Genomic DNA, 27,671 nt, shown 5'->3' with positions numbered 1-27,671 from the left:
AAATATCGATCTTAGACTTTTTAAGCACGGAGTTAACTCCTTCCTGGGTACTCTACAAGTCTGCTTTGGAAGTTTTCCCTTCCCAGGAGCAGCGCCTGGGAGCGGGCTTGGTGCGGTTCGGGCGAGGGAACGCGCGGTGGCAGTGTGGCCCCTCGCCGGGCTGTCGCCGGCGGGGCGCGCGGGTCCCCTTTCCCTCGCGGGGTGCCCCGGGCGGCTGCTCCTGACCAACCTGCACTGCATAAAACACCTGCGACCGTAGGATAAAAATCAACCAACCAAACAAACAAACAAAAGCCCACCAAAACCAAATCAAACAAACAAAAAGAAAAGCCAACTAAAAAAACCCAAACAAACAAACAAAAAAACCAAACAAACAAACAAACAAACAAATACCCAAAAACAAAACCACCCTGAGTGAATGGCCCTTCTTTTTCCACGTGGTCCTAGAGACACACAGAGGAATAACGTTGTGTGTATTTAAGACAAAGCCCTTGCTGTGGAGCTGTTTCACGTTTAAACTGAACACCTCAACGTTCATACTTACACCCATTTCCTCTAAGGTCCACCTGCAGCTGAAAATAATCTGGTTTCAGGGTACAAACCCAGCTTGTTCTGTAAGTGCCAACACGGGGGGGGTGGGGGTGGGGGGTGTGTGTGCAGAAAAGTGAAAGCACCAACTACCACAGCTTTCATATAAATATTATTTGTGGGGAACTTCTGATGAAGAAAGGTTACATGCTTTAGGCCAAGCACATCTGGTCAGAATAAGTCTTAAAAGGAGTATCTGGTTTTCTGATCTGCTTGACTCCAAGACAAGAAAGCAAATTTTTTTGTATGTGATTCCTCATCCCTTAGTCACTCATAATTAGATCTTTTTTCCAAAATTCTAATGAGCAATCATTCATGACAAGTTGCAGTCCTTTCAGGGAAAAGCCCAGCTAAATTACTTTGCATCTGCAAATGGCACTGGTACTATTTCCCTCTCAAAAGACTCAGGGTTGGTGGTTTTTTTTTTTCAATTCAGTCAAAGAGGTGTTAATCCAACATAAATCAGCTTCCAGGAATTGCTATTGATGAGGCAATCAGTTACATGATATTTTCTCATTTTCTTCAGTTTAAGAAAAAGCCTTAATTCATTTCTATTTCAGATCTTGGCTGAGCATTGTCTTGAATTGCTGTGCAGGCAAAATTCTTTCTCTCTCCCCTCCCCCCACCCCTACCCCCTAAACTTTCCAGTCAGCATTCCTAGTCACAAGGAGAGAAACCTATGTCAGAAATGTCATTAACAATTGTAAAGCTTAGAGCAAACTGCCATTTGTTTTCTCCCAAGCACAAATAAATATACACAAGCACAAATAAATATACAGAGTTGCAAAATAAACCTGATAACAATTCAACAGTTCTTCCAACAGAGGCAATGCCAATGTGCCAAGAGTTTCCAAACCTGTATGTGGCATCAGTGGCATCTGAGGACAATCTTTATGAGAGTATCTTCTAAATCCTGAATCTATTTCAGGTGTATTTTGTGCGTGAAACCAAATTGCTTTCAACTATAAAAACTATCCAGAATTGATGTTTGTGCTGGAGTTCAGGAATGGAGAAGACGGCAGGGAAAAGGAGGAGGGGAGGAAATGTTTCACATTTTTTAGACTATTTTCTAATCTCAGTCATCCTCACTCATATGTGCTGAGAATGTACTGTCTATTGTTTACTGAAAATGCTTTTGTGACTGCCTGTATGTCAGCAAAAGGGTCTAATATAGTTTCTAACATAGTTTACATTCCTTCCTGTGATGTGTCTTCCCCATTGTTTTTCCTGCCTTATACTGCCCGTTCTTTCATTGTTTTATCCCTCCACTTTGCTGTTACATTTTTTGCCTGCCCATCGTAGTTCTGCCACATACCTCCAACTTCTTCCTCTCCAGAAATTCTTGCTCCTCTTTCCCAGCTGGTACCCCCACAGCTTATGTCCAACTTTTTTGTTCCTGTACAGAACCTTTCCTCATCTACAAGGAAGGAGCGTGTCACTCTATTTCTCTTAACCAGTGAAACTGTTCTCACATATCATTAATGTGATCTCTCCAGTGATACTCCACATTAGAACAAAAGGAGATGACATTAGCCAGACTGAGAAGAAAGGCCAGAGCTCCTTCCCCCCTCTTAGAGAAAAAAATGGGAGACAAAGAGTAAATTGGGGGCAAAAGGATTCTCGACTCCTCAGCATGGAGCAAGTTCCTCCTCCCCATCCTGAGTTTTATGAGAATAAGGAAGGTGCCCCAGTTCCTTATGTTACAGTATATCCTGAGACGGGGATCGCCCAGTTTCACCACCACCACCCCATACCCTCACCCCAGCCTGCAGTCCACCAGCTATGCCAGCTCATTCGAGACTTGGAGTGCCTCTGAAATTACAACACATGAAGATAAAAGCCACTTGAGTTTTCATTTGCTTTTGAAAAACATCAACTTTTCTATAAAAATACCTACATTGCACTTAGTGGGGATTATTACTATATTTTTTTCTTGATCGTGCAATCCTCGATCACCCCCTTCTTTTTCTAAAGCCTGCACTTTCCTTTTCCCCAAGACATTGTAAGTTCCCTTTTTCCTCCTCCTTTCAACCCACCGTGAGCAGTGTTTGTTCAAACGGCAGCTCCAGGCTGTGTCCCGAGACGGCGTGAGGGCTCCAGCCTCCCCGGGCCCACGGCCGCCGCCGGCGGCGCAGGCCAGCACAGACCCCGGCGAGGGCACGGCCAGACGGGGGGTTCAGCCGTTAATTACGCGATTCCCTCACCGCCTCTTTAGAGCGGACAAGGGGAGAAGGCGGCTTCAATTCACCCCTCCGCAGATCCTCAGAAAAGCCTGGAAAGCACCTCAGGGAGCCGGGGAAGCCCCCAGCCCCGCCCGAAAGCCCCGGCTGCACGGCCGGAGCGCCGCGCTTAGAGCGGCTCCGCGCCTCACGCTTCAGGGTGAAACTGACACGCACGGGACGCAGCCGTGCGTGACGGACAGCAGTACCCGAGACGTGAGACGCGGGATACGCGCGGGCCGGGGCGCGGGGGCAGCCTGCGTTCCCGCGTGTGAACGGCGCGGGGTGTCCCGCGGGGGTGCGCGTGCCGCGGGAGCGCGGGCCGGGGCGGCACAGCCCCCTCGGAGCCCCCGGCGGGCCGGGCCGGGCCCCACGCCAGCGGGAGGGCGGGGAGGGGCGGCGGCTGCCTGAGGCGGCGGCCGGGCCGCGCTGCCCTGGGCCGGGCTGGGCCGGGCCGCTGCGCCGGACCCTTCGCCCCGGCGGGAAGGGGAGGGGACGGGCGGGCCGCCGCGGCGGGCGGAGCGGGGCGGAGGCGCGGGCCGTGCCTGGCACCTGCGCGGCGGGCGGGGCAGAGCCCGGGGCGGCGCTGGGCGCCTCACGGCACGGCACGGCCCGCGGCGGCTCAGCCCCGGAGCTGGGGTGGCGGCGGCGCAACAGGTTGTCGGCGCAGAGCGGAGCGGCGCCCGGCTGTGCCCATGGCCGGCCGCGGCCCCGCCGAGCAGGGCTACATCCGCACCGTGCTGGGCCAGCAGATTCTGGGGGAGCTGGACAGCTCCAGCCTGGCGCTGCCCTCCGAGGCCAGGCTCAAGCTCGCGGGCGGCCGGGCCAGGGAGGAGAAGGCGCTGCGGATCCACCGGCAGGTCCAGCAGACGCTGGCCAGGAAGAGCCGTGGCTCCTTGTACAGCGGTGAGTGCCTGGCCCCGCGCCCCTCGGGACTCTGTGCTGGTGGCGGCGGGAGCACGGCATGGCCCCGGGGCGGGGGGGACCCGCGCTGGCCCCGGGGGGGGACCTGGGCTGGCCCCGGGCGGCCGCAGCCGTGGCCGCGGCTTCTCCCGCCCCGGGAGGTGCGGGCTGCTCGGGCAGCCGCGGTGCCGGCCGTTGGCCCGTACCCGGTTTGACGGAGAATCGTGGCTCCGCCGCCTCTTCCCTTTCTCTTTTCCCACCCGAGTGAGTCAGGAGTTTCGCTCTCCCAACTGCGGACTCGGGCGAGTAGCGGGGCCTGTGCCCCTTTGCCCCAGGGAAGAATCGAGCCAAAATTCTCATCCAGCAACCTTTTACTGTGCTTATGTTGATACCTGCGCCTTACCCACTGGCCCTGTCTGCGAAATAAAATGGGAAGAAACGTAGGAAAAGTTTTTCTTGTTTCGCTTTGAAAAAAAGAACTAAAAGGATGTTTGGAAAGGGAACGCTAGGAAAGGTGTGAGTGGGAAACAGAGCAATGATGTGCATGATACAAATTGAGGTGGGTCAGTCCCTGCATCTCAGACCTTGGGGCCAGCAGGCCAGGTCCCTCGGCAGGGCCCGCGCAGCTGTGTCCTGTCCCTGTGCCCTGTGCCCAGCCGGGACCGAGTGGACACCAGGCACTTGCAGGGTGGCTTTGTCAGGTGCTTGAGGGGTTTGGTCTTAGCTGTGAATGTCGAAGAGGTGTGTTTTTTCTCAAAGAAAATATGTAAGTAAATAAATAAAGCAACCCTTACCATGAAAACTTTAATCTTGAGTTTAAATAGGAAGATATGGCAGACTTATAGGCTGTCTACCCCATTACTCACTTGTCGTTAAAGAAGCTGTCACCTCTTGTTTGCAAAAAGCTGTGAGCCGAAGGTCTTTACATTTGTAACTGTACTTCACTTATCTATCTTGTCAGTCAGAGGAGTATTTCCCTGTACTTCATCTAGATTCTATGTAAAAAATGTCTCACGCTGAAAAATGTATCTGCATTGTAATACATACTCTGCTCAAAAGAATCAGGTACACAAGCCACACGAACAAGTACACACAGCTGTGCCACGTGCAGCTACACATGCAAATCCTTAGCTTGTCTGCTTTCATTTAAATAAGGTTTCTAAACACTTTTAAAGTAGCTTAATTTCTTTTTCGCTCAACAGAGAGCCTGGGAAATGTTTTTTAAGGAATAATGGAGATATAACGTAGTGTCATGACCCTGACATCATGTCTTTAAACCATGCACAAAACACTGTGAAGAAGTTCCCATCCTCCTAACTCATCTTAACTTCTCTGGAATACTTTAATAACAGACCTGGTGTCTTGATTTGCTTTGTTTTTCTAACAGTCAGGTGTTTGAGCCCTTTGCATTTCTGAGATGCCAAAACTTTTAAGCTTCAGGATCGGGAGTGGCAAATGACATGTCTGTTATATGTATTGTTAATGTATAAAATGAACGTTTCTTTTTTCAAATGTATTCCTGTGCCTAACTCGCCATACATTTTTTAGTCCCACTGCAAAACTCAGAAAAAATAAATGGAACTGGAATGTATTCCATATATTTGTACATACATACATATAATATATACATCTATGCATATCTATCTCTATATATCTTAAATATATATGATGTGAATCAAATGCCTATCGTGCATTTAACATGTTGACTTCCCTGAAAAATAGGTGTAGTGCATGTGTATCCCAATGTGCTTGCTATATAGACTTGCTCAAAATTTAACTGTTTTTGAAAACACTTGAATTCTTGTATGTAGGGTGCCTTTTAAAAATAAGCACTCTTTCTCTGAATTGTAACAAATATAAAACTCACTTTCTCTGAATTGTAACAGTTTTCTAGATACATGGGTCCCATATTCTTTGCAGTTGCAGGGAAGACAACACAAAGATTTAGGAGCAGGTCAGGCCCCTGTGATATAACTGTCCTATCTGTAGAAGTATTTCAGATTCAGCTCAGCAAGGTACTTAGCACATACCTAACGAGAGTATTCGCATACATGCCTAAAATTAGCTAAGCATATAACCACTGGGTATGAAAAAATCAGTGGTAGTAAGATCTTACCCAGTATCATCTGTGCACACCCATTTTCTGCTGACTGTACTGGAATCTTTGAAGCTGCAAAAAGTATTCTGTCAGGCAGCGTAATTTCTCCTTAGAGTTTCAAATTAAAGGTGTTTGCTTAGCCTTCAGCATTAACTTTAAATGGCAAAACATCTTTTTGCCTCCTACCCCTGTACTGTTTGCTGTTTCATGTCTTGTCCTCGCCCGCACCCCACCCCCCCACCTCCCCCCCCCCGGGTGTATTTCCTCTTTTTTATAATAGAAATTGAGGTAATCCTCAGATTTGAGGATTTCACCAGCTGCCAAATGATTGAAGTTATGTACTGCCTCAGATCTTGACAAGATGTTGTCAAACGTTGTTAATGGTTTTTCAAGCAGTAGTTTAACAACAGCTGCAACTTTTCCAGTTCATCAGTTGCTGAACCTTTATAACTTAAAGATTACGCAGCCCTTAAAAATTTTGAACAACTAAAGCAGGTGTATCAAATTTCTGAATGCTGTTTAAAGGATAGAAACAGAATGGTAGATGGTTCAGCCTCATCAAAGAAAAACAGCATTCAGAATCACATACCTTAATGACTGGTGTTTTTCAGCTTGCATATGGCACAACACTATTGATTATTTTAAGTGCTTTTTTAAACTTTATTCTGTTTATGAGTCCACTTGCCTCTGGTCTTCTTTCATTTGGATTTTGACTGGCTTTTAAAATTCATTTGTGGTATTTCTGTTTCTTTAGTATAATCCCTGGACCAAAGTCTACTTCCCTGTATATCCTGTACATCCTTAGCAGTTCCACTGTAAAAAAATAGGGCAGAATTGAGTAATGTGTAACACAAAACAGCCTGATGAACTGCTGTCTATGTAGAGATTATTTATCTAACACAGTTTTATAAACACAGCATGTTCATAAAAAACAGGACAAAACTACTGTGATTTCCAAATCAACAGCATCAAATACAAGACAGTTACAAAGAAAGCTTTATCTATTCTTCATAATTCTTAATTTCTAAAATTCTTAATATATTTTGTTAAACCTGCTTTTATAGGTTTGGGGGAATTTTCTATCCTCTAGGTGTGTATTTTGCAGAATTCTGACCACATTAACTGCTTCATAGTGGTTTTCTGTTTATATCTTTGTGAGAAAAGGAAGTAGAAAAATTCCTTATTGGTGACTTCCACTTTTTATTGGTTTCATTAAATTCCTCACCTTTGCTTCCTGAGCCAGAAGAAATTTTTTTCTGAAATTTGAGCACTTGTGTAAATGACCAGCACAAAGTAAAAAATGTTAGAAATCTCCTTTGGGACCAGGCATGTGCTGGCAGAGTGATGAAGGAGCACAATCAAAAAGAAAGGTCTTTGATCTTTAGATGAAGTGATTTAGTGAAGTTTTTGATATGCTGTTCTTAAATATCACCATCTCAGTCTGTCGTGACTGGTGGAATATATATATATTTAAAAAAAGGATTAAAAGATGACAGTCCAGGACACTTAGGAGTCTGTGTTGAGGGTATAATCACACACCTGCCCTGAGCAAGAGTGGACAATGGATACTCAGCAGGTGGGCACTCGGGATGCATGAAAATATTGCAGTCCTTTATAGACTTCTGTGTACAGGTTACAGCTATATTGATGCCCGCAGTGGGGGGTTGAAAGCCAAAATTTGGCTTTCATAGTAACCATTCAAATACAAAAGTGCTGAAAAAGTCTCACAGCTGAGAGTTAATGCTGTACGTGATTTAAGGGGAATTTGTTACATCTGACTCCTTAATGGAAGATAATTCTCTTTTTCATACATCATCTTAGAGATGCCTCTTGTCATTGTTGGGTTTGAAAGCCAAGCAAACAGGAGGTTAATCTGTCTGCAGCCATAGGCAGTGATTGCTGGGGAGGAACTTCCAAGGCCTTTGGAGATGTTGGACCTGTCACATCCAGGGGAACAAAGGGGCCTTGAGAAGAGCCTCTGTGAAGACAGATGGGATTTTTGCTCAGTCATCTGTAGAGTCTCCTTCCTGATAGTGCAATTATTTTGTCAGATCTCAAAATTTTGTCATAACTGTTGCAATATCATGTGATTTTTGCACAGCTTTTATTTTAGGTAAGGAGAAGAGCAAAAGGGTTTAGTTTTCTACTGATCATATCCAAAGCGTTCCTGAGCTGCTTTAGTTCATACTGACGGGGGAGAGGGGAGACTGTGATAAGCGGTTCCTCAGTTGCCCACACTTGGGTGTCAGCTGCTGTCTGAGATGCCTGAGTTTTCCAGAATATCCTCATGGGTTGACAGACATGATGCAGGGCCTGTAGGAAAACCATCCGTTTCTTGACTGGCTGCTGGAAATCGTGTGGTATCCTATGGCCTCTCAAATAGTATTTGTTCCCTATGGATGAGTAACTGAATTGCGTGCCTGTTTTCTGAAATGAAAGTTTGTGTAAGGCTTAAAACAGAGTCTCACAGTTAGAAAATATTAATCTTAACAGTAAATGAACCCATAATACATTTTTTAAAAAAAAAAAAAAACATGCTTTTTTTTTTTTTTTAATTTTTTTTAAGCCAGTTGTATAAGAATGCCTAATAGTTTCTGAATATATGTAATACTGAGCAAATCTGAAAGATGGGAAAGACATGTAGGTTTCTGTAGCATGGTGAAAATAAGCTGAAGGGGGCCTCACTGGCAGAGGCAAGTTTGGATCAAATCACCTATTCTGCATCTCATAACTAATGGAAAGACACAGCATTTCAGTTACCATTTTTCCCTTTAACACACTGGCTTTTGGCACAAGTAAACAGCACACAGTAAAGACATATATTTTATGTCTACCTAATAAATCTACAGTTAAAATGCTGGCAAAATATTTTACTGATGTGGTAAGAGCAAGAAAGAGATACTGTAAATGCAAAGTGAAATTCCATAAGCTAACATATGTGTTTATCTCTGAAAGGGAAAAAAATATTTAGTGATGGATAGATTCCCAGGGAGACTGAAGGTTAAAAAAATAGAAATGCTTGAAGATAAATAACTGAGAGTAATTTCTCACTAAGTGAACTAGAAAAAAAACACTGACTATAAAGAAATAGAAATGTTTGTGTACTTGTCTTTAAGGACTTATATGAAAGTACTTCAATATGCAGCAGTGAATAAAGTGAATCTTTAAAAAGCAGGCATAGGTGATAGCTGAGATATGGTGTCTTACTGGGCACCTGAAATAGTCCGTTGATATGGGAATTATATTACACAAATGAGAGATTTGTATCAATTTTCAGATTGTGGATGTTGATGAACATTGGCTGGAATTTTTTGCAGTATAATACAAGCTTCCTCTTAACTGTTTTCTCATGTACTTAGGTAACCCTTGGGCTATGATAACCTTGTAATGTTACACAGGAATTATTACAATCCACATCATGAGTGAGTTTGACCAAGCTGCATTGTTCCACTCTCATGACGCAAAGTTACTGTGAATGTGTCTTAACAAATCACCTAACACATGTTTAAATCTGTCTCATGTGGCCAAAATGAAAGAACTGGAAAGCATGAATAAATAAGCAAAGTAACTGCAAAGTATGATTGAATTATGCCTCGAATGATGGTAGTCTGCAATTATATTGTATTGTGTTATACCATATTATACTATAATTTATATTATAAATATTATATATTTTATCTAATATATATTTTATATCTCACAAATTTGTACTTACCCAGGTAGCTACATGCTAGTGAGAATAATTCATAACTTATTGTTACATGAGTATCTTGTTTATTTTCATCCTGGTTGAGCCCTTTACTAACTACAGACACCAAGGATCAAAGATACAGGTGTACTGAAGTTCCTAGGGATACTCATGTGCACCTTATGAAGCCCAGGGACTAACTGCACAAACTGAAAGCCTCAGTTATTTGGCACATGTACACCAGGTGCTTTCAAAAATCCTAATAGGCACTTGCCCCCAATTTTTTGGCACCTGAATTCCCATGGGTGTATAACTCCTACTATTTTTAGAAGTGGAGACTTAAGCAGTTTGACAAGTTAATGATTGGTTCTTTAGATTTCTTTTCTGTAGGATCTCAGGTAATATCTGCTATTTTAAAAATTCATGGACAATTAACTTCCTCATTGACCACTGTTCTCTGTTTAGCCTAAACTTCTGTAGCATACACCGGTCCCATTTATGGCCGATTTGAGGTATATCTTGCTTTCATCTTCTGTTTCACCTCTTTAAACCTGTCTGTGTTATTTATATTCTTATATGCAGACTCTCACTTCACTTTTCTTTGAAAATGCATTGTATCAGTGAAAAAGAAACAGCCTGAATTTGTTGGTTGGTTGGTTGGTTTTTACTTAAAAGAACAATGCAGTTTTAATGAAAGAAGTAATCACAATGCGCAGTTCTATTTTCAAAGCTGAGTCATGGAAAAAAAGAATCAGAGCAGATACACTGTGGATCTTCTACATTATTTGTAGGATTACTGAACCTTTTGGGTGCAGATTTGAAGTGTCATTAAACAACCCTACTTTACAGCGTCATATGCCATGTGTCTCCATAAAGCATATAATTTGTTTGTGGACTCTTCATGCTCTTTGGGTGAAGCACTGAGTAGTGAAGCATTACTTGCTCTGGTATATTATCATTAAACTAGACCTAAGGGAGAAGAAACATCAGCAGTTGAGGTAGACAGCTATGAAATACACAGTCTGTACTCAATGTTTGCTATTTGTTTACAGTGGTACATTGTGAAAATTGCATCTCTAGAGTGTACAGTAACAGAGGTATACGTATAGCCCATGTTTCTCATCTACAATCTACAGCTGCAGTATTTTGATTTCTTGTGCACTGTGCATGTTATAGTCAGCCTCTAATGTAAACCATGCATATATATTCAAAGTGGTTACAGTTGGAAAGTAAGTGTTCTTAGTAGCTGTTCAGTGATACTATTTCTCAGTACTTAATCATCTGTCATTATCTGGGATATTTAAAGTATCAGCTTGCTTTGCTAAAACATTTTTCATTAAATAGCTGCATGAACAACAAGACTTCTAAAAGTTAAAAATATGTCTTAAGTTAAATAAATAGGAAACTGAAAAAATGGCTTGTATCCTCAGAAAGGTTTGCTTAGCCATGTTTTGAATGCGATACACCAAATGCAAAAATCTTTCCATCATTTTGCTGTATGATTTTCAGTTTATATTCTAGTAATGGCACTGAACACTGGGACATTTGCCTAGTACTGTAAATCATCCTTTATAACAATATTGTGTTTTGTTAATATCTTACTAAACTTAGTCTTTGGTTACAGGCAGTTTGCACCGTGCATCCAGTGTTCCAGAGCGTGTCTATAACATGGGGATTACTGAGAATGATTTTGTACCAAGAACTCCCTATGGTTTTTCATATTACCAGTCAAACCAGGTGAGGAAAAGAAGGAAAAAAATATAAATAAATATAATATCACATGTATAATTTATTCATTTTGTTACCACAGATAGTAGCATGTAGATGGTGTTTCAAGGTTTGCTTGCTTGCTTGCTTGTTTGCTTTTTAAAGCCTGATCTCTAGAAAATGAGGTTTTTACAACTGAGATCTGTTAATGTTTTCCCCCCTTCCAATGACATCTGGGACCAGTGGCTAAATTCAACTCAGTCGTACAATCCTGCGGGTTTTGTGAGAATTGGTGTTAGGGTAGAAAATTAAAAACCATATTAACACCTCACTAAGGCAAAGGGTGTGACAAGTCAGATCTTCATCCATCCCACCAGGCAGCAGCTCAGTCAGCACATCAGTAGCTCAAAGAGGCCGAAGGCCCTGCTGCTGCTCACCCAGCCTAACGGTTGGAGGTTGCTAGAGGAAGTCCAGCAATCCCACATGGTAACAAGTGGCATGGGTAGGAGCTGGGAATGCTGGTGAAAGAGGTTAGAGAATTATGTATACAAAAACACCAGAGAACCGATTGCTTTAGTTTCACAAATTATTTTTTTCATTTTCACATTCACAAAAATTCAATTCATAAAAAAAAAAGGTAGATTGTTCCTTATAATTTAAAATAATCTTGTTGTAACCTGATTTAGCATTATAAGAATTTCAGCAGTACAATCCTTGCAATGCAATGGTGTTTCTAAACTGTCTAATCATAAATTCACTTGTTATTTTAACCAAGTTTTCTTGGGCTCCTGGCCTGAATGCTAAGATAAATAATTGGTTTTCTGCAGGGTTTATGACACAGCTTATAACTAGTATGATCCTGTCTGAGGAAGCAACCATATGACTTGGAAATCAACACAAAGCTCAATAGCAATGCTGCTGCATGATCAACATTAGTAAACTGAAAGCAATTCAGCTTGAGAACAGAACTATTTCTTTAATAAATAGCTGTATATGGAGGGACCAATTCTTTCTTAGTTTTAGATTACTCAAGAATGGCTTCTCATTGTTAAAGAGAACAGCCCAGCTTCTGGCCAGTTAGTGAGGCAGCTCTGGCTCTGCATGGAGAGAGTTAGACCTGTTTACTTAAATACATTACCTTCTCTGTCCTCCTGTCCACTGTTCTCACCTCCATAATTTTTGATGTGAATCCCTTCTTTCTAGAAGAGAGCAACAAGGGGAAAACTGGAGGTGTCATAGTAACCACAAGAAAATACTATAGTTTAGCAGGTGGGATGGGTGGAATAGAATTTAAAAAAAATATATTTTTTTCAAAAGCAACAGTATTTGTCTTGTGTGAAAGCCAGAAAAAGCCACAAGGTCTAGTATTTCCAAAAGTGTTTATTTCCTTATTCCCAAACAAGAGATAAAGATATCCTTGCATAGCTTCTATAGAATGAACAGATAGATCCAGTGATCCTTGCTAGTTTCAGCAACCTTTACTCCTTCTGTGAGCAAATTTTTGCCTTTAGTAACTCCTCAACAGTGAAATTAAGGAATTTCAGTCTGGCAACTATCTGCTAATCACAATCCCTTCCATTAATAATTTGTGTAAGCTGCTCAGTTTACCTTAAGAAATACCTTTAATGTTATGAAACTTTAATACACCATGGAAACAGTATATATGGGGCTTTGATTTATGGCTGGATGCCACTATGCTTACTGATTTAAAAAAAAATATTTGGTCATGACTCCTCTATTTCAAGGCCAGATGGTTTCCCAAGTTGATTTAGTTCTGGAAAGTCTTGAATAGAGTATGATGTCTAATTTAGAGAGTAAGAAAAAGGTAGAAAAATTCTAGAGGCCTCCAATGGCACCTAAAACAGAGGTTGAAGAAAGAGGGTTTGTTGAGTTTAGAAAAGAGAAAATTATAAAGCAATATGATGATCCATTACTGTCCATGCCTATTTGGGACAGGAAAAGAAAAATCATCTTAAATTGCAACTCTAGAATTAGGGAAACTGTTGAGATGGTGAAATGGTCATTTTGGTTTCCTGGGAATGTTATGTGATATCCTTCTTTTTTAAGGTTAGACAAACAGGGAAGGGACTATCTCTTTTTACTAGATCCTACCACAAAGTGAACAGGAGGGCTAAATAACCTTATATTAATAAGATTAATAAAATTAATAAGAATAATAATGCTGACACTTCAGTATGATATTTTAATATCTGACTGATCAATTTTCTCTCTATTGGACAGCTTTGAATTTAATTTTAGTAGCAGATGTGGGTGTTAATCCCCAAGGTGTTTCAAACTGAAATTAAATCTCCATTAATAAACAGGCTGTTCACTACCAGATATAATTGATGTACACACCTATTTTGAATTAATGACAGAAGACTAGATGCTTAAACTTTGTCTTCTAATGTTTAGACCATACTTTTTCCTGCCTTTGTTAAGCAGATGCAAAGAAGTGTTGCAGAATCTGATTTAATACACAATTTTGGTGATGCTCACATATTGTTTTCTGATTCTGACAGCAGACCTTAGAATTTTTATCTTTACTTTTTTGGTTTGGTTTCTTTGCTATTAACCTTTTTAATATAGATCTTTGCTATGATCTTGCTATGACTCCTGTTATTTTATGCACCCTTGAACAGGTGGCCTCACCATCCTCTTATACAAATGGCTGGGGGACGAGGATTACTTACAAGACAATGGAAGAGAGAGCTCAAAGGCAGCCTCTGAAGAGACTAGAGGTTTCACCCCAACAAAGTCCTGAAAGACTGGCATATGTGTCCAATGATTTTCACTATGATGGAGGGATTTCAACTGGATTCTCCATGAGGCATGGAGATAACAGGAGATCCAGCGGGACTGTCCCACCAAGATATGCTCGGTCTGAGATTGTTGGTTACACCCTTCATGATTCAGTGAACAGGGGACGTTCTTTTAAGAGACACTCCCACATGGGGGCTATGAATGATGCCATCCTTGATGGTGTCTACCCCAGCCCCACTGTACCTCTGTACCATCAAGAAGGCAACAGTCGCAGCATGACCAACCTTTTGGAGAAAGAGAACTACCTAACCTCAGGCAGTGCAACGGGACAAGTGAGATCACCAATTGCATCACATTTGGGGTCTCAGAACAGGCAATCTTTAAGGTCCAGCTTGTACCAAACTACTTTCAGAAGCACACAGACCAGGAGGGAAGCTTCCCAGCCAGCTTCAATAACCAGCGTCACTGCGGAAACAGATGGGAAGAGGATGCCATTGACAGCTGCTGTGGCAGCAGCAGGGAGAAATGGTTTCCTGCAGACTGAACAAGCCACTATCAATGGATCTCAGCTAGGGTAAGCACAGTGCAGGACCTCCTTTGGTTCTGGGGTGTCACAACTGAAGGGAACCTGTTTGTTTAAAAAGAGAAAGTAAACTAGCAGCTTGTGGTTCAGCAGCCAACACAGTGTATGTCAGTGCAGAGGATGCAGAACGTACATTTGCTTTTAAAAATCCACTTCCAGTGCAACAGAGGAAAGGGAGAAAAAATGTATGTGTATGTACATACTGTAGGATCCACACCTCCTGCTCAGGTTTGGGACCTCTTTTGCCAAGAGTTAATCAATTTTATAAGGAGACATGAAGAAGTGACTGAGTAATTTGAAACCCAACTCACAATACACAGCAATGGATTGGTAAATTTTGTGCTCATAAAAGACTGGGTGATTTCAGCATTGGTTCTCATGAGAATAGGTCAGAAATCTACTAGTGAAGCAGCTTTTGGCAGATTGACAGTTTCCAGTTAAAAGTCCTTCATGGTTTGAAGGAAACTTTTTAGCTTTGATAAACTTCAGTTAAAACACAGGCAGAAATTTCTTTTAGCTCTGCAGCACCATCCATCCCAAGAACAAATATAAACTGCTCTGAGTCCCAGGATCCCAGAGCTCCTCACTGCCTTGAGATCCTACATGCTCTGAGGACACTATCTTAATTTGAAGCCCTTTTAGCTGCATGGCAGAAATTCCCAAAGCTGCACCCAAACTTCAGGAAAATTGTTTAAAATCTGATGAATTTTTTTTTTTTTTTAAATTACCCCCACCCTCTGCCCCGAAATTCCTATCCAGGCAAGATTTCAGAATGTCTAAATATGGTTCCATTTTCAAAAAAGAAAATTTTTCAGTTCTGAAATTCCCCTCAGGAGTGATTTTTTTATTATTATTTCAGAGTAATTCTGAACGTTTCCAGAGCTTTTAACATTCCGTGGACAGAACAAACCACTGGGTAAACAGGAGATGGTTACTTGCACTGTTTACTGTGGTTTCTGTTGCTGTTTTTATAATCCAGAAAGGAAAAAGGATCACAGGGTTTCTCATGTAAGTTTATCATGGTCCAATTTACAACAGTGTTATTAAGAAATGTCTTTTTTGTAACTGTGTAGCTGTTAAGTTCATTCTTCTGAAGGCCACCTTTCTTCTTTTTCTAAATTTGCTACTGTGTGAGATGAGGCTTCATCTGGTACTAGTGCTACATATAGATCAGGTATTTTCTGTCATCAACTACATGTTGTGTGTTATGACTAGATTTACAAACACATACAGTCTTGTGCCCACATCTGATCTAGATTGAAATTTTCTCTTCTGTGTGATGCAAGAGTTAAGAGATCTGGTATTAATGATGTGACTCTTAAGTATTCAGTCTTTCAGTCTTTATAGCAAGTAAGTCCAGAAAAAACAGCTGAGAGCTCACAACAGCTAAAGATTTGGGAGTAGTGATCTTGAAAATAGGTACTTTGTTTCCCAGTAAGACAATTTATAGACACGTATATATCCTACTGACTTAATCATTTACTTTAAGCACATTCCTGAGTGCATTTCTGAGCCAGAACCAGCAATTTTGGTATTTAATTTTGTGTAGGAGCAATTTTGGTTCTTTTGCAGGTGCAGACACTACAGTCTGGTTGCCTGCACAAACATCGAAGCATTTTTCATACCTGCAAATGCAATCATCTATATTCAGTCATTATGCAAGTGGCTTGCCTGAGACCATGCTGAACTCAGATGTAAGATTGGTGACCTAATGGAAATCTTTTAGACAGCATAATTCCTTAAGTTCCAGTTTCTCAGTTCAGCTTTTGCTGGAAATTACAGAGGAAAACGATTAGAAGTGCTGTGAAAGCCTCTAAAGTTCCTTCTGCAGATATTTACAGATTATATTTATCTCTGTACTTTTATTTAATTTACTTGCCACATACCTTGTTTAGATTTTCAAATATCCTACATTCTACTTTAGTTTCATAGCTAGGTTTTTGAGGGAGTGAGGGGCTCTTTATTCTACCCGAAGCTAAAAAAGTTTCTGTATAATATAATAGCTTATATTAGTGAAGAGGCTGGTGAAAAGCAGCATGTAAAAAACAATTCCACAAGAGATTTGCACCACTAGGTTCGTAAATGATGAAGAAGAATCTATAGCCATTTTAGCTGACTGAACTCAGTATTTGTTACACATGTTTACATAATAATGTGTCTGTGGTATCCACATGCATTATTACCATTTTCAGACATCTAAAATACACATTTAGTAACTCCCCTTTGTAATTCTCACCACTGGAAGGGCTTGATGCAGAAGTCCTGTTTTGGTTGTAGTATATTCTGGTTCATCCACCTCCAGCTACTATACAGTTTAATGTAGAATTATTTAAAAAACAATAGACAATTTTGCTTTGGGACATACACTGCTATCAAATCAGAGATACTTCACCAAAGTCCATCATTCCACCAGTAGTACAATAATCTCTTCTGACAAGACTTCTTAGTTTCAGAAGTTAGTAGAGGCTTTTGCATTTCTTGTAATTTCCCATTGTCTTTGATTTCAGGTTCCCATTATCTGATATATTGCTCCATTACCTGTTGCTACCTTAATAATGGAAGCTGGGGTAAAAAGATAATCATGTTTTCTAAGTAGTTTTCCAGAAATTTGTATTTTTTTATGCAAACCGCAATTTAAGTCTTTCCAAGGTTAATTAAGAGGATGTAAAATAGTTGTGTAAAGTTAAAGAAAAGTAGTGGACTAGCTGTGTATAGTATTTAAAATGTAGAAGAATTAGCTCATGCTATGAAATCAAAGTAGAAAAATCAAGAGTATAGAAACGTTGTCTCTGTATCTTCTGGTAAAGTGAAGCATTTAGAAAGATCCTCATATCAAGGGCTTAGGAAGAGATTCAACCTGAATCTGTCTGAGAAACAGCTCCTTACAGAATCTGACCTCTAAATGTGCTGTGAGCTGGCACGAAATGATTAAACAACACAGTGTATATATCTAAAAAATGTTATATTCTGGCAATTAAGGTGAAGTTAGGACTTGTCAAATCATTCTTCTGTTTATCAACCTTTGTCTGAATGTCCATTTGTTCACTGTCATTACACATGCCAATTAGAAATGTAGCTATTAATTTTGCCTGTAAACATTTTGACTGTAGGAGTCATTCATTGCATCAAATTCTATTTTGATGAGACCTAGGGCACTGCATAGGGTGCTGCAACTTTATAAATACCATTGAGAGTCAAAGAATATATTGCATTCCTTATTACTGTCAGATGGACTGTTAGTGAATGTTATTTTTATCCAGTGAAGAGCAATCCTAGTATGGCAGTGCACAATAGGAGAGAAAGATTTTGGCACGTGAAGTATCAGCCGCGAATGGATAACTGGTGAATGGTGGGCTGTTCTCAATCTCAGTGCAGATTTACACATCCAGCGCTTGGTTCTCTGGCTGTACGTGTGTTTTTCTCAGCCTGGCAGTGACTGCTGATGGACCTTTACTACTCTGGGACATCCTTGGCATCCAGGGGCTAAGTTCCCATGTGGATTCTCTGGTGTCCTATGAAGGATCAGCTCATGCAGCAATCTTGACCTTGGATGGTCAGAGTCCTTGGACAGAGTCCTTCTCTGCTGTTAGTCACTGAAATGACTCATAATTTAATACATTGGAGATGTCTGCCACTTTGTAGAAGGAGACTGAATTTGGTCAAAGTGGTCCAAAGTTATTGCAGTGACTAACAGGGAAGTAGGCATGCTCACATGTGCACATAAATAACATGGTCACAAACCCCTTGATTTAAGAAACGTGAGTTAAAACCCAAGCTTGAAAAGCCTGTCTTTCTGTTCCACTTTGCAGAGAGGAAGAAAAAGAAATATGATCTGGCTTTTTTCCATTACTCATTGTTCAAGATCTTTAAGTAGGTTTCTGATCAGTACATCCAACTTGCAACTTAGCTACTTAGTAGCTACTTTGTTGTAAATGCAGGCTAAAGTAAACTCTGCAATCCTGGAAGCAGTAAGCATTGCCAGACCAGAGCCCAGGGCACTAGAGATACTAACCATAGTTCCGTCTCGTGTCACTTTGCTTTAACCTCTCCATTGCCATCCCAAACACACTGTCCCCTTCATTTTGTCTTTGCCTTGCACAAGCATGCCTCAGCACCTATAGATGCAGCGTATTTGATCAAAACACTAACTCAGGGGAGAGGAAAAGACAAAAAATAACGTGATTTATACCAAAGGGAAATATAAAGGTGGAAACCTCGGGGTATGGGAATATAATTTCATTTGCAACAGGTGCATCAAAATTGCTCTTTCATTTCTGTGCTGTCCTTGCAGCTATACTAATTGTCTTTTGCTTCAGCAAAAGCAAGCAGCAGATGATGATTTGCCATGTAGCTGGCAGGAAAAATTCCAACAAAATCCATTTTTGTGTCAGAAACCATGAGTTCATTATAAATATTTTTTTATATTTATATAAAAGTTGGATTTCAGTGCATTTGTAGTAAGATTCCCTGTGAGAAATTTTCCTGTTTTCTGCCTGGTTTGTCCACCTCGCTGCTCCGCAGGCCATTCTGGGCAAGCCTGGAGGCTCTTTCACTCCTGCCAGTCCATGATTGCCACAGTCTTAGAGCTGAACTGTTGACTGACTCCTGGTGCAGTCCACAAATACATGCTTCGGAAATGTTTGTTTTCTCAGTATCAAAACATTTCATGTTTTGCTTTTGTGAACATTGTTTATTATTTAATATTTCTGCTTCATTAAAAAAAAATTCAAAAATCAATTTGAGCCAATTTAGTTCCTTTATTTTGACATTACAGGAAATTGTGTCAAAGTTTTAATTTTAGATGCACTTACTGAGATGATTATCAGGTAAACCATTCTGACTTTAGTAGCTCTGAAGTAGGGAGTTATTGGCAATGATTACTTGTTTCACTGTGGTTCACAGATTGCCCTCTTGTCCCTGTCTAGCCAGACTGGGATCTGGTTCTACACAATTATTCAGTGTTAAAAAAAATAGAATACTCATGGGTTTGTCCACTCCCCCCTCCCCCTTTTTTTTTTCTCTTTCTAGGTGGAGAGTATTTGAAACAAAAAGTAAACAAAAAGCCTGGGGAACATAACCACCTGTCCTAGAGCTAAAGCACCTGATTATGCCATGAATTGTTTTGTGTTCCATTTGCTGGGGAAAAAAACGGGTCTGGTGACCTCCCTGTCCAATTTTTTATATCATTGTCTAACAGTTATTGTTCAGGGAAACATACTGGAAGTTAGGAGGAAAGTAGCCATGCATATTTTTAATCCTATCACAAGCAATGTATACACTTGATTTAATGAGTGATGTTTTTATTTTGTCCCACCTGAAAAAAGGCTTTGCCTATCTACTTCAAACTGCAACAACTTCTATAAACTTGAAAAAAGCAGGTACTGAGCCCTGCTGGGAACTAAGAAACTGAAGAAAGGCATGAAAACAAATATAAAAAACAATTGTCATATTACTGAGAAAAACATCAAGGTATCTTCATGATCAGTAAAAGATACTAATTTGGTTATGGCGTTCTTTGGATCTTAGTCCTTCATCCACCGGTTTCCATTTTGTTTTTATAATTTGAAGCATGACTTGCTTTGTCCAGAACCTCACATTGTTGCAACACTTCCATTTATGATTTTCTTTTCCCCCAGAATATTAGTATATCTTAATGCTTTTATAATATTTTCTGCTGCTGGAAAGTGAATAATTTTCTAAGAAAAGCTAAAGTTACTTGAAAAATACAAAAATTCCTGTACTGCAAGACATTTCACAGGCTAAATGATAATTTTTCTGCAGTCTTGCTTCACTATATTTCCTGTCTATACTTTTAAGGAGCCCAGAAGGGGAGATGACTCTGGAGCGTGCAGTAAGCATACTGAAGAGTGAAAATACACAGTCCACACATAGGATTCTTGCTGCAGTGACTTTCATACAGCATGAGTGCTTCCAGAAAGCAGATGCCAGAAGAAAAGTAAGTAATTATTTTTATGCCAGTTACAATCCAGCAGTGCAAATAACTTTCTATACTGTATCGCACTGTGTACCAACATGAAAAAAAAAAAAGAACACTACAAGAAACCTTGTAGGATACTGATGTTATTTTCCCTAAAATATGCTGATGCTTTTTGCTGTAGATTCTTTTAAATCCATGGAATGGCACTGGTCTATGCTAGCAAAAATTTGGTCTTCAGCATTTTGTGATAGGAGACAGAAATGTAGAATAAGAATTCACCCAAACGATCTGTAATTGCAGATGTTTATGACCAACTTGTGAAAAATCCCATTGACTAAGATCCCACAAGCTTCTGCAGGCAGGCAAAGAGCTTTACTGCCATTACCAGTTATTCCTAAAGTATAACTTAAATCTCCAGTTCGCAAACTGAGTTGATTAGTTTCTATCCTATCTTGATGGTTATGGAGAAAAATGTCTATTTTTCTGTCCTGTTGATAATAGTCTTTCATATATGTAAGGACTGCTAAGTGTGTATCCACTTAGTCTGCTCTTTTTCAGGCCAAACAAACATAGTTCTGTCAGCCTTTTATCATGGAGTCTGAATTTTTTGTCAATATAATTGTTCCTGTCTCTCATTTCTGAATGGCATGCTTACACCATTGGTACAGAAATATCCCAGAAAAGAAAGCTCTGGGAGTACAGTGCAAACTTATCCAAGTGTCAGGGTTTTCTAGGACTGCACAAATGTGTTAATACAGTGTATGGATTAGCCAAACCGGTAAGTCCTTGCTGGAACCACACACATACATTTATACATTATCTGGATTAACCAAATTTATTAAGTCTCATATGAGAGACTTGTTAAGTCTCTGACAAGGGTTTTGAAAGGGCATATTAAAAATATTAATTTCTTCCTTTTCTTCAAATTTCACTATTGAACACAATTATGGCTCTCTGGCTGAACAGTTCTATACATTAATGTGTAAGGTGGTTGTCTATTTCAACCATTAAAAAAAATTCTTACACCTGCTTTGTTTTGTATTATCTCAGCGTTAACTCCATATTCATGTATATGCAGTCCAGTTCAGTGTCAGCCAAGCATCACTCAGTCCTTTGGTAGTTTTAACTTGCTTCACAGTAGATCAAAGTCTGTTTTGGAAAAAAACAGCAGTACAATTAGTGGTCTTCTGTCTGAGGACAGAGCTTCAGAACTGGATGTTTGAATGTGGTTTATTATTCAAACCTCTCTCTGGCAGCTTCCTGGAAAAACAAGTGGATGAGTAAGAGTTCAAATTGGAGCAGTCAGCCTGAAGCCCTCTTCTATTTTGCTGTCTATCCCACTTTTCCCAGCTGATTTTTTCTGTTTGGTGCCCATCAGGCTTGTTCACGTTGGCATTTTCATTTCCCCTTTTTAGCCATTCATCCTGCATTCCTTTTCTTTGTCTCCCGATGCTTTGTGCCCTGATACTTGATAGTCTGTGGGTCTTGTGGCTTTTCTTTTTCTTGTGAACTTGTGGTCTTACAGTGTTTTGGGGAGTTTTGCCTACCGATGAAAATTTAGGAAGACCAATCAAAAACTTTTGTAAACTCTTTTCTGTATATTAGGTCAAAATAACACCACTTTTTTTACAACAGCTATAAATCCCTTAAAATTACCAACAGAAATAGTGCATCAATGTTTTAAAAAAAAATCAGCTACAGTATCAGTGTCAAAAGGGCTTATCTACTGTAATAAAATAGGTTGATGTGCCTTCAGCCTGCTTTATGCTCCACTTACCTTTAAGATATATATTTCACTATATCATTCTGCTAGCATCTAGACGATCGCTGAATGAATGCAGGGGCAACCAGGTCAGCAGCGCAGTAGCAAGAAACTGTGCCTTTTGTACAACTGAATCAGAGGGAAGGCAAGCAGGCAGTATAGTCTGTCAGGGCATGAAGGGCAAAAGGTTTTGTTACATTTATTTTCTTCATGTTGCCAACACCTGTTGGCCATATTGAATTCTTTTTACCATTAAACTCTGGACAACTCAAAACAGTTGTATCAGATTTCTAAGTCTTTCACATGCTGTTGATTCTACACAAGGATGAGTTTATCCACAAAACCGTATGGCATTTTGAGATGCTGGAGGAAACCGTCCTCCATTGTACATGAGTGTAAAGTATTTTCCATAGTAAACTCATTTCTGAATGAGCCAAGGCTTGCTTATGCCACATCACAGCTCATGTGGGACTCATCATTTGCCACAGCATGTAGAACTTGGAAACTATTTGTTTCCGTGCAGCTGCTATAAAGTAACATCTTCTTAATTCTTCATTCATTTGAGGCCAAAACCCATTTTCTAAAGAGTTAGACATTGAAGAGTAGTCTTTGTTAAATGTGGGTGGTTCGGTAGTTAACTAGCATACAATGTTTATTGGTCTACATTTTGAAGTTTGCTACGTCATTATTTTTTTCTCAGTATGGCACAGATAAGAAGTACTAAGTATAATGTATTCTTATTTAATGCACTTTCAATACGTGCACAGAAGTTACCAGAGAAAAACAGAAAATATTGTCTTTCCATCAGGCTGGCTGCTGAGAAAAAACCCCAAACTTGGCACATCAGGAACATTTTACATCCAGAAATCTCAAAGCAATTTATAAAATATTCTGGAGTTAAATCTCAAACATCCGTTTCACCAACATGGAAGCTAAAATACAGAGCGATTAAATGTCTTGTCAGAGAGTAGAAATCTAAAGCAAAGCTGGAAGAGATTTAGTTTCATTCTCTTACATTAATTATTAAAATATGATGCCTGCCTTAGTTGTGGATTTTAACTATGACTCATATGAAATCCCAGAAGTTAACAGTCATGTCCAGATGATTAATGATCTGTGGTTCAAGTCTTTCAAATAGGAGCAAACAAAAAAAGTCCCTATGACTATTTAAAGTTTTGCTGGAGGGAAGAGTGAAGTTTGTCATTTACAGTATCTAACTATTCTCTGCTGTGTTTTGTTTTCCTCACAGGTTTTCTCGCTTGGTGGTATCCCCAAACTTTTACAGCTTCTTGATGTTCAGAATGAGGACATTCAGCGGGCAGCATGTGGTGCTTTGAGAAATTTGGTGTTTGAGGACAATGACAACAAACTGGAAGTGTCAGAGCAGAAAGGGATCCCACTCTTGCTCCGCCTACTCCGACACACAAGGGACGTAGAGACTAAAAAGCAAATAACAGGTAGTGTTTTCTGCAAGTCAAGCACTAAGTTTTAAGTAACATAAAAATTTTCCCTGTGAAGTACCTGATTGTGTAGTGACAAAATACAAGAACATTGTCACCTATTCTAAGGTCTTCCCTTATGGTGAAATTCCAAGGTCCTTACTCAAGACAAGTCTTTAAGACAGTAAGAAGGGACTAAGAACTGCAACTTCCCCTCTTAAAAACTTCTTCAAAAATTACATGAGTCTGTTTGCAGGAAGCTTAAAGTCCTAGATATTCCAGAAAAGAAAGTGAGGCTCCAAATAGCAAATTCTGTAGAACCATTTTGGTGAGCAGTGATCAGAGCAGTCCCGGAGATGCCTGGGACCATAACTAATGCTTGCTACTTAAGCAGCAGCTCAGCCCTCACTTTTTGACACTGTGCTGCCACTGCATACTGGGACCTCCTTGTTGAAGACTGTCCCCCAGAACTGTCAGGTGTTATAGGTAGAAAGTGGTCGTCCTACTCTCCACATACCCTCCTGCCCCAAATTTCTGCTCTGAGCTTTCTCATTTCTATCTATTTACACCTGAGTCTGTCTGAGATCTGTGACAAACAGAAAACTGCCATAGCAACAACATGCTTCCTTTCTGTGTGTAGGAGAGGGAATTCCTGCAGGACGTCCATTGGCTGTAAATATCTGTGGCACCATCTGTGGAGTGACCTGTATTGTGGATTCATTCTTTGCAGGGCTTATGTTCTCATCCTTTTATTTCCAATGTCCTTGAGGAAGAACTGTTAAAAATTAGTAGGGCCCACTACAATTTTGAAGGAAGAGCCCTTTGGATCAGAAACCCCATATTATACCCCTTGTTGTACATCAGTGCAGCAGAAGGAATAATGGGATGAAGTGTCCACCGTTACTCACAAAGAAACCTGTGGATACTGCCCTGTTGGCTTTGCAGCAACCAGTTAAGAAATGTCCATTACTTCATCCCTGCCCCCCTGCTTGACCATAGTGTGCCTCTGGGAAGTCAGCTGCTTGTGACCCATATTCATTCTAGTTAGCAGGCAAAGGAAGAGCAGGCTCCTATCTTATAAATAGAAGAAAACATTATGAATAAATGAATGGGGATTTATTTCAGGTGATCTTTAAAGATACGAGGAATGCAAGCTATTAAAATAACAGTGCTTGAGAAGATACAGAGAGTGTCAAGCAGCCCTGCCTTGAAGCAAAGGCATGTTGAGACCTTCTGTAATTTTGTATTTTTTTAAGTGTTTGAAATACTGTGTTCCCTAAGCTGGAGAACAAAGCTTTGTATTGTTGGCTCTTTTGGCTCAGTTCTACAGCTCTGCAACATTAAAATGTTTTAAAGTTTTTCACATTCATTAGATGCAGAATTGGGTCACTTAGTAACAGCATAGTTTGTTGTCTTTCAGTGCAATTACACACCAGTGAGGGAAGCAGTGAAAATGGTGGTACGGTGACCAGAAAGCTAATGGTCTTTTCTTGATAGCAATTTCATCATTTCTGACAAAAGCTTTGACTGTTTGTGCAGGATAACTTATTATGGATATCGTGAATATTACTGTCTTCCCCTTCACCAGTGTGAAAATGGATTAAGGAGCACCTTCTTTCTGCAATTACTGCTGTCATTGAACATGATTACTTACAAAACATACAAGGCACCAAGAAAATATTTAAGCAGTATGTTGTAGTTTGTGTAAAGCAAAATACTCTGATATACTTTTATTCATATTAGTTGCAAGGGATGGCTTTAAAAATTACACCAGGAGAGAAGTATTTCTTGCTTTGTTCAAGACCAAATGTGCAGTCAGGAGGAAGTGTACTGGTGAAAATGACACTAGGGCATACTTTTTGCCATCACTTGAGCGATTCTTCCAGCTCCCCAGCAAGCTGCAAGGAGCCTACACTGCAAAGGGCATCCTGGCTGACTGAATTTCTGTGAGAATATTAACTTTGCTTCCAGCCAGTTTTCCAGCCCACACTTGAAAGATAGGCACGAGTGGACTGCAGACAGGAGGTAGACAGTCACTGTTAAGCATATGCTTACTAAGGTCAGTGCTTCCAGATGATCTTGACACGTACAGTGATATCTAGGAAACACGGGAATTACTGACCTGTTCAGACTGACTATCTACCCTGAGAAGGGCTGTAATGTAAGGGTTTTCCAAGCACAATGCAGACCTCTGAGTGCTTTTCTACCAAAACAGTTAAACCCTGCTGACCAACAGTTTCCCTGTCCAATTGATAGCTCACCTACAAGTTTTGTTTCTCCTCTTGAGTTACCTTTGGCTTCCTGCAGGACTAGTGGAATATGATAGCTGTGTCTGCAATTGCACTGTGGTGTTGTAGCGCTTCCAGGTTAATGCTGAAGTTTTGGACTTCCACCTGGTCAGCATGACAAACCCACCTATCTTTCCACATCATACTTATTGCTTCCCTACTCTGACTGTAAATTAGAGACTTCCAAACGTGTGATATGATAATTAGCTGAATGTGTTCCCTCATAAGAGATTAGTAAAATAGACTTGGTACCTAATACCACACTGAACTCTAGCTACAGACTCCTGTCCAAGGATTGAAAGTGTATGATACTCATTAATAAAGATGTCTAAGCTCAGCTTTTTTGTTTCTGTTGCTGTGTAGGAAGCATGGCACCAGAGCACTCCACCTGACAAAAACACACAAAGATAAGGAAGTTGTTGGAGAGCAGGAAGTTAAAATTCTGGGACACAGAGGTTTTCGCATCCTATACTTCATTACCTGTCAGAAATGTCATCTAATACTTGTGCACGTGAAATAAGTACACGTCAGCCTTAGAAGCTTATCTTTAAGGTCACTGGCTTATTAGTATCTGCAGTGTTAATACAGCCAAATGCATGCCTAATATTAATGCCTAATATCATATCATATATTCTTAAACAATATTTTGATGGCCTGTATTTTCTTCAAGACCTAGGCTGAGGAATACAGTCTGAGCACAGTGAAAAGACTGAAAGCAATGAAAATGTAGGGAGATAAACGATGATTTCATCAAGTGCTGTGCTCTGCCTCACAGCCTGTGGATCCCAGGAGAATGCACAAAAAGCACCAAACCAGTACCCCCACAAAAGTGGCTTTGTGCTTATGACAATGGTTTGAAAGGTGCCAGGGACATGTTAACCTAATGCCCCTGTGCAGAAAATAACTGCCTGGTTTCTCTGTCCAGTTTCTGTGCTTATATATCCTCTTCTTAGGGGGAATGAGACCTCCTCAAGATTACATTGACTGAATTTTCATAAAATCATTGATACAAGTAAGTAAAAGAACAAAGGCTTTGTCCTTTGACATACAAACAAACTTCTTGCAAATCTCTTAGGAAAGGAATGAGGTTACTCCTGAATAGTAGGAGAGGATGTCATTTGGAGTCAGTGCAGAAGCCAAGACAGGAATGATATTTTGTAGTAGTTGGAGAGCATGCTGAGGAACAGTAAAATGGCTGTGGTATGAAAAAACCAAAGAAGATTAGCTTTTGAAGGTCAGCCAGATGAGCCTCCAGGCTTGATCTTGTTATCATGCAGCATAAATCTAAGGAATGAAAGGAAATTTTTTACTGCAGGGAAGATTACAGCACAAACATAACTGTCATTAAAAGAAATGTAAGTTTAAATGGAGACCTCACCCTTTTTCCCAAATAACCATCTAAGGGAAAACTGTGCCCCTATGAATACATTATAGCATAGCTGCAAGGAGGGAGCCCGCCCCTAAAGACATTTTCTAATGTGAACAAATTCATGCACATGCAGAATGTTACTGAGAAACTTTCAGAGCCCAGTAAGACAGTGCTTGTGGGTAAAGGTAGGATTTTTGTTGGAAAATTTACAGTGTAAGCAACATCTCAAATTCTGTTCTGACACCTCTGTTCTAGGTATCTGTCTATAATTCAAAATGCAGTTGTGCCTTTCAATATGATATTCTCCTCGTGCCCTTGCATTTGAG

The 27,671-nt window shown here is 40.5% G+C and overlaps 1 protein-coding gene across 1 annotated transcript in view; it reads left to right on the top strand.

Moving 5' to 3' along the window:
* The first annotated feature begins 653 nt into the window (after positions 1-653).
* Positions 654-27,671, top strand: part of PKP2 (plakophilin 2) — a 47,156-nt gene continuing 20,138 nt past the window's right edge. Inside the window, exons 1-5 of the mRNA XM_080392304.1 lie at positions 654-3,713; positions 11,121-11,233; positions 13,846-14,540; positions 20,367-20,505; positions 23,499-23,706. Coding sequence (XP_080248430.1) covers positions 3,503-3,713; positions 11,121-11,233; positions 13,846-14,540; positions 20,367-20,505; positions 23,499-23,706 — 1,366 coding nt within the window. The 5' untranslated portion in view covers positions 654-3,502. The remainder of the gene's footprint in view (positions 3,714-11,120; positions 11,234-13,845; positions 14,541-20,366; positions 20,506-23,498; positions 23,707-27,671) is intronic.

The sequence above is a fragment of the Falco punctatus genome (genome assembly GCF_963210335.1).
Source record: "Falco punctatus genome assembly, chromosome: 6".
NCBI lineage: Eukaryota > Metazoa > Chordata > Aves > Falconiformes > Falconidae > Falco > Falco punctatus.
This window is presented reverse-complemented; position numbering and strand designations above follow the sequence as displayed.